The sequence below is a fragment of the Castor canadensis genome, chromosome 7 (assembly GCF_047511655.1).
Source record: "Castor canadensis chromosome 7, mCasCan1.hap1v2, whole genome shotgun sequence".
Lineage (NCBI taxonomy): Eukaryota > Metazoa > Chordata > Mammalia > Rodentia > Castoridae > Castor > Castor canadensis.
This window is the reverse complement of record NC_133392.1, coordinates 7,663,115-7,673,966: the sequence shown is the minus strand read 5'-3', so window position 1 is coordinate 7,673,966 and position 10,852 is coordinate 7,663,115. Positions and strand designations below refer to the sequence as shown.

The 10,852-nt window shown below is 38.1% G+C and overlaps 1 protein-coding gene and 1 non-coding gene across 7 annotated transcripts in view; both read right to left on the bottom strand.

The window, feature by feature from the left end:
* Positions 1-10,852, bottom strand: part of Eef1akmt2 (EEF1A lysine methyltransferase 2) — an 85,668-nt gene that overhangs the window by 50,527 nt on the left and 24,289 nt on the right. For 5 of the 6 annotated variants that reach the window (XR_012449593.1, XR_012449594.1, XM_074078123.1 and 2 more), the window contains 2 exons: positions 7,121-7,228; positions 3,375-3,591 (listed from right to left, as the gene is read on the bottom strand). Coding sequence is in view for 3 of the 6 variants with exons in the window: in XM_074078123.1 (XP_073934224.1) it covers positions 3,375-3,591; positions 7,121-7,228 (325 nt within the window). In the remaining 3 variants the exon portion in view is untranslated. Of the gene's footprint in view, positions 1-56; positions 174-3,374; positions 3,592-7,120; positions 7,229-10,852 lie in introns of all 6 variants that reach the window. The other variant, XR_002212014.2, reaches the window with a different exon arrangement.
* Positions 7,927-8,008, bottom strand: Trnas-gcu (transfer RNA serine (anticodon GCU)). The gene has a single exon. It is a non-coding gene; the product is annotated as a tRNA-Ser (tRNA).

Below are 10,852 nucleotides of genomic sequence, written 5' to 3'. Positions count from 1 at the left end.
ATATAGTTTTAAAAGAAACACTAGCTTTGGGTGGGAGTCTTTGCTTTCTCACTTACTGAGAGATACCTTCTCCAGAATCCTGAGTTCTGTGAAAGGAGGATACAGATGCCAATGCCCCTATGGCACTCATTTTAGTAAAGATCCAAATAAAACAATGTGGCATTTTTCCTAAACTGTAAGATAAGATACAAATGTAACACTTTACTATTTTGTTTTTAAAAAATAAAACAAAGCTGGAATATAATTCAGTGGTAGAGCATTTACCTGGCATGCATGAGGCCCTTTGGTTTGATCCCCAACACCACAAAAAAAAACACTAACAGGGGCTGGAGGTGTGTGCTCAGGTGACAGTACCTGCCTAGCAAGCACAGAGCCTGAACTGAAACTCCAGTACCACTAGAAATAATAACAACTATGACAATAAAACAATACACAAGCCGGGCAGCGGCGGCTCACGCATGTAATCCCAGCTACTCAGGAGGCCGAGATTAGGAAGAGTTCAGTTAGAAGGCAGCCCAGGCAAATCGTTCCTGAGACCCCATATGTAAAAAACCCTCCCAAAATAGGGCTAATGGAATGGCTCAAGGTGTGGGCCCTAAGTTCAAAGCCCAGGACCACAAAAAAAGAGACCTAGGTAACAGGACTCAGTAAAAGGACTAATAATTTGCAGGATGATTATTTTTCCTGGGGTAGTAGGTTCCTGTTGTAAACAGAAAAACATGTTTAATTAAGGTTATATATTGTGCTATCAATTAGACTTTTATACTTTGTTTCATTACACATCCTATTTCAAATTCTTATCAAACTATCAAATCTTAGTAACTAAATATTAAAATGCTCATTAAAAACTGATAAGAGTTCAAACTCCAGTACCATCTGAAAAAAATAGCATGATATACGTTTTTAATATATGCATGAGAAATATATTTTATATGAGGTATACAGTCTACATGTGTGTGTATATATATGTATGTATGCACATTTTTTTGGGGGACAGGGTCTCACCATGACGCCCACACTAGCCTTGAACTCACAACTGTCCTGCTTCAGTCTGCTGAGTGCTAGAATTACAGGCTTCTGCCACTACACCTGGTCTTTATTTTAATGCTAGAAAATGGAGCTGCTGTGTTGGTACATGGTGTATACCCATTTTTGTTTGGAGAAATTTTACATATGATTAAGATAAAAATTTTCAAGAGAAAACGGGAGTTGTCTGTGTCAATCTTCCAGGACTAACTTTTTAACTCCTTAAACTTAACACTATAAAACTTAAGTTATTATATTTCGGTATATAACACATCAAAATCTTTACTGGTAGTTGTACTGCACTGATGGTTAACAAATGGCTTTAGTAATTTTACTCTGTATGTTTACATATTGGAATTATTGATATTTTTTCCATTTTTTCATAATTATTAGTTTTATAGTAAAATAGGAATGCTGTAGCAAAGTCAAGTCCCTTGGACATCAAATTAGACACCCTAATATCTGACAAGTGATACAAGTTAACCTGAGTGAAACAAATAACACCACAAAATATTTATACTGTATGAACAGGACTATCAAGGAAAAATGCAAGATGTCAACAGTTTCATGAACGCTTACATTTCAAATAAGGAAAGACGCTAAGAACCTTAAAGGACTGGAGAAGCAAGCCTCATTCTAGGCCAATGGAATGTGACAGCCAATCTAAGCTACTGAAGGAGCCTTATAGGTAGGGTACTGTTACTACCCGGTATCCTAACTCCAAACACAATCCCCTAAGAGACCCAGGCCTAAAAACATCTTCAATGACATATATTCCTTTAACATTTCCTGTTAAAACATTTTGCTTATTTTAATTCTCTATTTAGTTCTAAACATAGAGAGTTTACTCAATAGTTCTCAGACACAGACACATTTCTAACCAGACTATACCAGGCCAAAGTCTGTTCCTCATTACCAAAGACAGACAAATATGTTTTTGTCTGCTGGTTCCAAGGGGTAAAGAACACCTGTATTTTAAAACCAGGAAAGGAACTTGCCCTACTCAGTGTAACTGTGAGCATTTATTAGAACTGTCAAGCTTCAGGAAGAGGGAGGGACTATCAATACCAAGAGTCAACATTTCTCAAGGAAACATTTCACATGGAAGATAATAAAATTAGTGGCATAAAATAAAAGATAATATATTGCATGTTATTCTTATATTCCAGAGGCAATGGAAATGAAGCCACAGCTCACATTTGCAGCATCAAACACTTCAGGTTCTATATTTTATAACCTAACAAAGCCACTGAATGCACACACAAGGACATGTGTTTAAGTTCTCTCCCTGTTCTAAGATAAGGTGTGTGTGGTATGGTTATAAATGATATCCACACTGTTACGCACTACACTGCTTTCTTGAAGTAACTGATTTCCCATAAGCTGTGACAACTGAGGTTCAAAATGTAACCAAATATTTAGTACCCTATCACTTACCTACAACTCTACCCTGAAAATTCCTCCCATTCCTCTAAAAAAAAGTTTAATACTAACCTGAAAAAAGACTGTAAAGAAAAAGTAAACAAATACCTAAAGATTCTCAGAATACTTCCTACAAATACCTGTGCACTGCATATGTAAGCTGGCAGATTTAAAATATTTCTTAAAACATGGAAGGAACAGTCTGTCACAAAACCCAAAATGGTATATATTGTAAGATTATCAATCCTCACAAACCCCAATTAGAAGACACAAAACTAATTACATTTGGCTAATGGGGCAAAAACAGATCCTGCATGGGCACCAAAATCGTGGAAAAGGCAGAAGAGATTTTCTCAAGAATTAGATTTTCTCAAGAATTAGTAGGAAGAACTTCTATCAGTTCCCCAAATTTTGTTTCTGTGTACTGTTAAAAAACAGTTTAATATTCACAGAAAATAAGAAGACAATTCTCGAATAATAAATGACCACTAGAGCAAGATTATATGTAAAGTGTCTATAAAATTAAAATTTTCATCATGTAAGACTTAAAAAAAAAAGACCACTTGCATTATTACAAACTTAAAATACGTGGTTTTTTTTAACTTACTAAATAATACATTATATAATTTAAATAAAAGATTGTATTGCTTAAATAAAGAACTTGATTTTTACAGGCTCATAAATTTTAGTACTCAACTGCCAGGATTTCTGGGAAAAATTTTTAAAGAGGCCTCTGGATCTCAACCAATGTTATTTCCTTGTATATATACAGTTAAAAGTTATTACCAAGGTCATTAACACAGAAGAAAAGCAGATAATTCCTACAAATAGAAATATAATACACTATACCACCACAGGGGGAAAAAATGACTTAAGTACAAGAAACCTAAGGTAGACACACATTTAAATACCATGCAGCCATTTACCTTCACTGAATTCATTTAGCAACTCTTCCTTGGTCCAATTACATGAGGTTATTAGGAAGAAGCCTTTTACTTCCAACACCCTGGAGAGAGATTTCACATATTGCCTCCTCTTCTCAACTGCATTGTCAGGATTAAGGCTGATGGCATCAAAAGTCCCTTTGTCAATACAAATATGAAATCCAGACAGCTTTGTGGAAAGATTCAAAAAGTCTTCTACCTATATTAAAAATCAAGGTCTATGTGAGAACAATTAGCACTATCTTTATAGAACTTAAGTTACAAGCTATAAAAAGTCATACATAAAAGGGCCCATTAATTATGATGGCACTTTACATATGATAAACATATTTTCAACTTTACAGGTAACTTTTATGAGCTTCACTCCAAGATCATTAAAGCCAAAATTACTAAGAGAGGTTGACCGTGTTTCCTGGACATCCCAAATCTCTACAAGTGTGGAAACAAATCAAAGCCAGACACATGCCCACTACCAGAACCTTATGGAGTCAAAAGCCTGGTTTATGAAAAAGTTTGTTTCTCTCAAAAACTAAAATAGTTCATGCTTATCAAAATGACAAAATTCACCTGGAACTCAGGTCAATGGAAATAAGAATCTAAGCTTATAGTCTAGCTGTGTGACCTGAAGTACACACGGCACCTCAGAAGTTCTTCTGCTTTGACTCAGCAGCTTGCAAACCTACTAATGGATATGAGTGGCACGAAGCTTAGGAAATTAAGTGGCTACTTAACTGTAATTACTTGGGAAATATTATGCACAGTAATTCTTTAGTCATACATCAGCCTCCTATTTTCAATAAACTAATACAACCAGGGGCCGGTGGCTCACACCTGTAATCCTAGCTACTTGAGAGGCTGAGACTGGGAGAACTGCAGTTTGAGGTGCCCTGGCAAATAGTTCACAAGACCCCATCTCCAAAAGAACCACAGCAAAATGATATGAAGGTGTGGCTCAAGTGGTAGAGTGCCTGTTTTGCAGTGTAAAACCCTGAGTTCAAACCCAAGTTCCCCCCAAAAAAAAATAAAATAAAATAAAATAATACAAGTATTTGAAACAGTGATATGCCTCAAGTTTATAAAACAGTTACAAAAATTTGCTAATGAACTTAATTCTGAAAAACTATTTTGAAAAAACAAGCAATTATCTTACAATTTATTCACACAAATAAGTAATTACAAATAGTTTTATTAAACTATTGACTTAAAAATGTGGACATCAGCCGTGCAGGTGGCTCATGCCTCTAATCCTAGCTACTTGGGAGGCTGAGTTGGGGAGGATCATTGCTCAAGGACAGCCGGGTCAGAAAGTTATCGAGACCCCGCCACAGACATAGCTGGGTGCAGTGGTTTATGGAATGACACCTATCATTCCAAGCTATGCAGGAGACTAAGATCAGGAAGACCACAGTTCAAGACAGACCTGAGCAAAAAAAATAGGTAAATAAAAACTTGTAAAACCCCCATGTCAATAGAAAAATGGTGCATGTGGTGGTGTATGCCTGTCACCCCAGCTACAGTGGGAAGAGTTAATAGGAGGATCTTGGATAAAAAGCAAGACCTTATCTCCAAAAAAACTACTATGAAAAGGACTGGAAGCATGACTCAAGGGGTAGGGCACCTGGCTAGCAGGCATGAAGCCCTGACCCAGAACTGAAAAAAAAGTACATATTTACATATTTTTTGTTTGGTTTCTTTTGAGTAGGGTCTTGCTGTGTGGGCACCATCACACTCAGCATGTATTTATATCTGAAGACAGGTCTGTCCACCTTCCTCATATCCAAAGCACCGTATTCACTGCATCTGAAGCCAAATAATGACTCCCACTATGAAGTGCTAACTCTGGAGACATTTCCTCATCTTAAATACCTGTAGAAAAGTACTCCTGCATTCAGCAAATCTACTGTGAATAACTATCCTATAGGTACTTTTCAGATACAGGCCGTAACAGTAAATGAAACAGAAAAGGTCCCTGTATCAGAACATGTCTTTTACTCTATAAAGAAAGAGATAAGCTGCTATGATTTGAGTGTGTACTCCAGCTCATGAGTTAACGGTACTTTGGAGGTGGGGCCCGTGGGAGGTGACTGAGTCCTGACGGCTCTCTCCATAACTGGATTAATGGATTATTGAGAGTAGCTTTGTTATAAAAGGAAGATCTCTCTAGCATGCTTGTTCTGTCATGTCATGTGACACCCTCCACCAAGTTACGATGCATGACGAAGGCCATTGCCAGATGCAGGTGCGACGCTCTTGGACTCCCAGTCTCTAGAATGGTAAGCTCAATAAACATCTACTCTGTAAAACTTATCCAATCTGTGGTATTCAGTCACAGTAACAGAAGACTGACACATGAGCTTAAGAAACTATTTCAGATAATGTGCATTTAAGAAAATAAAAAACAGACACAATGAGAGACCACATGAGGACACAGGGAGAAGATGTCATCTGCAAGTCAAGAAGAGAGGCCTCAGAGAAAAAAGAAAGAAAATAAAAACAATAATAAGACGGTAAGTGACTGAGAAAAGAAATATTTAGTTTTTTTTTTCTAGTGGTGCTGGGATTCAAACTCAGGGCCTCTCACTTGCTAAGCAGACACTTTACCATTTGAGTCACTCCACCAGCCCTGAAAAGAAATATGTAGGAAAAAGCAGTCCAGAAAGACCTCTCTGCGGTGATATCTGAGCAGACACTTCAATGATAAAAACAAACTCAATGTGCTAAGATCTGGGGAAACAGTCTAAGCAGAGGGAGTAGCAAGTCTAAAGACTCAAGAACAGGTTTGACATGTTTCAGGAACAGAAAACAAGCCAGTGTGACCATGGAGTATCGGATAAAGGGGAAAGAAGTAATAAATGAGGGATTTCCTAAGGCTTGGTATACAGTTCAGACTGCATTCTGAATGCAAAGAGAAGCCAATGGAGGGTGTGAGCAAGGAAGTGATACCAACTGATTTTCATTTTCAAAGCTCACTCTGGCTATCATGTCCACGTACACCTGGCCTGAAAGACTGGAAATGAGGGGGCAAAATAAAAGGCTGACTTTGTGGTAGTACAGGAGAGCAATAATGGTGGCTTGGAATTGGCACACAGCAGCTGAAATGTCAAGGAGTGATCATATTCCTGATACACTCTGAAGACAAACTAACAAAACTGGACACAGGACTTAAGGAGAGAAAAGAATCAACATGGGTCCTTGGGCTTTGGGTCAGTGCAATAGGGTGAACGGTGGTACCAACGACAGAGATGGGAAATCCTGAGAAGAGCACTTCATGAGAAAACCATGAGTTTTCACAAAGTCTCTAACCAAGAGCCTATTAGCTATCCAAGCAGGACTTCAGAATAGTCAGCTTTTACATAATTCTAGAGCTTCGAAGTGAGGCATGGTCTCACAGATTCTAATATGTGAAGATACGCTCACTGATCTCCGGCTGCATTGTGCCACTGAGTATCTGCCACTTTCTTATCTGGTTAATTCACAGTTAGGTATCAGGTGTTTTTGCAAACATGAAGGTGGGTAGTGTATGAATAGACAGTACACAAGGAAGAAGAGAAACTTCCCTAAATTAAATAGATTAAATTTTTAATAGTTACTTTTTAATGTTTCAATTTGGATTATTTACAATTGATCTTTAATTTATGAATTCAAAAGATGTCAGCATCTACTATACATTACGAACTTTTAAACGTTATAGCTTCTATAATAAAAACTGTAATATAAATAATAGTTACCTCCAACTTAATGTTTGATAATCCCTCTTTCTCTATAATACTTCCAGAAAGCTGAATTGCAGAAGGAGAATAGTCAATTCCAGTAATATTAGAGAAACCAAATTTTGCCTAGAGACAGAGAAACAATTTTATGCTTTAGTTTAAAAGTTTTAATATAATGTTTTGCCTATGAATTATAGTATTACTTTACTAAAAGTGTTTTAATGTTATACATCAAATGACAATATATCCAGTAATGTACAATGTTTAACATTAACAATGTAAAAGTTTAGCTGGAAGAGTGGCTCAAGTGGTAGAAGGCTTGCCTAGCAAGCACAAGGCTCTGAGTTCAAACCCCAGTGCCACCAAAAACAAAGGTTAAATTTATGACAACTGATCTTTTATATTTTCCTTTCTTTTTTTTTTTTTAGGTACTTGGGCTTGAACTCAGGGCCTACACCTTCAGTCACTCCACCAGCCCTTTTATGTGATGGGTTTTTTCCAAGATAGGGTCTCACGAAGTATTTGCCTGGACTGGCTTCGAACCGCAATTCTCCTGATCCCAGCCTTATGAGAAGTTAGGATTATAGGCATGAGCCACTGGCATCCAGCTAAAATACATTTTTTTCTTTTGATTGGACTGGGGTTTGAACTCAGGGCTTCACGCTTACAAAGCAGGTGCTCTACTGCTTGAGTCATGCCTTCAATTTTTTCTGAAGACCCAGGAAAAACACCTTGATGATATTGGGGTTTGAATTCAGGGCCTCCCACTCGCTAGATAGGCACTCTAACCAGTTAAGCCACTCTGCCAGGTTAAAGACTCCAAACAAAGAAGGTGGGATTTGAACCCACGAGTGCACAGCACAATGGATTAGCAGTCCACAGCCTTAACCACTCAGCCACCTCATCACAATAATATTTGCTTTCTCAAAAGGAAGTTCATTTTCCCAAAGATAATGAAAATTTATGTAGAAGCCCTCAGGCAGAAAAATGTAATAGTAACTTCTGATGCTGATATTCCCCAATTCACACATAAATTTATCATAAATATTACTTAACCCAACTAAGTTATATGAATACATTAATGCATGCAGTTAAGTGGCTGATTTTAAATTTTTCCCTTTAGTGTAATTATAATGACTCAGTTCTCCACCAGCCACGTGATTATGAAGCACCATCCATTTGTGCGGTGCTTTCTCACCTTTGAAAGAGCTGACACATTCCACTAGATCTTTACCAAGCACCAGTGAGGTAGGCAGAGCAAGAATGAGTGTCCCCAAGGAGGCAAGAGTTTTGCTGTCTGCTAACCATAAACCTTTCTAGGCAACTGTGTCAAAAGCATGGCATTTTCTATTCTTCACCTACTTGCTTAACTATACTGGACATTTTTAGACCAAAAGGCTAAAAATAATTTCAAAGGAAATGCAAAAAAACAAAGGAAGCTGCAAAGTACAATGTGGCCTGCAATTCACTTGGTGGCCTTCTCCATTTACCAAGCATCACTTCCTTCAAAAGTCATCATACTCCTGCACTGACCACTAAGATTTATCTACACCTCTCAACTTAAGTGGTTCATTCCTAAATTAAACTCAAGGAACATACACACTACCTATTTTCCAGAGAGTCTGCTCCTTTGTTGCTGTCGTTTGCTGCTTTTTTTAAGACAGGGTCTTACTATGTAGCTAGCCTCGAACTCATAATTCTGCTGCCTTAGCCTGCTGAATGCTAGAATTAAAGGGATGTGCCATACTAACTTCATTTTTATTTTTAGCCATAATGTCGAATATCCCCTCTTCTGATGCTGATGTCCTACCTTTTTAGTTGTCTATCTCCTACTCTTTGGGATTTTAATTTTCTTCTTATTTCCCTCAATTCCTTCTCTATCAGACCTAGAACCCAGGATGATCCTTTTAGCTAATTCTTACCAGTTCTTTCTCCAACACCTGTTTACTCTTACAGTGCAACTTATAAAACTAAGAACCTCAAACTATCTCTGATGATTTTTACATTCAGTTTTTTCATTCAATTTCTGGTACCAAGTGAAAAATAGGTGGTCATTCAAGGAAACAATAAATGATTAAAAACCATGGGAAGAAACTGATATTACAAATTTCAAAGAGAAGTTTTCTCTTTGAAAACTTCAAAGGAGACACAAATAAAAGAATCAGCAGAAACAGATTTCTGGGTTTTTTTGGTACAGTACTTGGACTTGAACTCAGGGTTTCATGCTTGCTAGGCAGGCTCTCTACCACTTGAGCCATTCTACCAGCCCTTTTTTATAGTGGGTATTTTCAAGATAGGGTCTCTCAAATTATTTGTCCAGGGCTGGCTTTGAACCATAATCCTCTTGAGTAGCTAGGATTACAGGCATGAGCCACCAGCACCTGGCTCAGAAACAGATTTTAAAATAACTGAAATAAATGACAACGCCAAGTCGCAGAATTTTGGCAGAGTTGTGAACCAAACAATAGCGGAATTGATTATGCAATAATTAAGAAACTCAAGTGAGCTTGATAGCAGATTAAATACAAGGATTAGTAAAAAAGAAAGAAAGAAAGAAAGAAAAGTCAGAGTCAGGTGTAGTTGGCACAGAGCTGTAATTCTAACACTTGAGAGGCAGAGGCAGAAGATCTCAAGTTCAAGGCCAGCCTAGGCAAAAAGGTAGAGAGACCCTGTCTCATAAACAAGACAAGATGGCTAACACCTATAATCCTAGCTACTTTGGAGACAAAAATCAGGAGGATCACAGTTCCAGGGCAGCTCAGACAAAAAGTCTGTGGCGCACACCTGCCAGCCCAGCTACACAGGAAGCATTCTAGACCAGCCTGGGAATAAAAGGGAGAATATATTCAAAAAAACTTAAAGCAAAAAGGGCTGGTGCCATGGCTGAAGTGGTAGAGTGCGTGCCTAACAAGTGCAAGGCCCTGAGTGCAAACCCCAGTGCTGCCAAAGAAAAAAAAGGTGGAGGGACTGGGAACATAGTTGGTTCAATCCTCAGAACCCAAGGAGTGGTTGGGGCACAAGAAGACGGAACACCTTCAAGAGGCCAATAACAACTCAGCATGGTGGTCACGTCTGTAATCCCAGCTACTCAGAAGGTAGAAGCAGGAGGATCTCCCATTCAAGGACAGTCAAGGAAAAGTTATGCAGACCCCATCTCAAAAACAAAACGCAGAACTGGAGGCATAGCTAGCTCAAGTGGCAGAATGCTTGCCAAGTAAGTGCAAATCCTTGAGCCCAAACTCCAGTACTACCAAAAAGAAAAAGAAAAGTACAAAACAAAAAGGGCCGGGACCTGGCTCAAATGGTAGAATCCTTGCCTAACATGAGTGAGGAAAAAAAAAAAAGACCAAGAACAGTGCTTATAGTTGACACTAAGTCATACAGAATGAGAGCCACAAGACAATCAAAGATAAATATTAATCTAAGATTAAACAGCAAAAGTGTAGGTAATCATTGGGTGTTGGTGGCTCACCCCTATAATCCTAGCTACTCAGGAGGCAGAGATCAGGAGGATTGGGGTTCGGAGACAGCCCAGGCAATTAGTTCCTGAGACCCTATCCTGAAAAAACGCTCACCAAAAAGGGTTGGTGGAGTGATTCAAGGTGTAGGCCCTGAGTTCAAACCCCACTACCGCCAAAAAAAAAAAAAAAAAAATGTAGATAATCAATAAAAACATACTATACATTGGCAAAGTTCCTGGATAGCTATTAACATAACAAGCAAATGTTACAATGTCATCTATGAAAATAT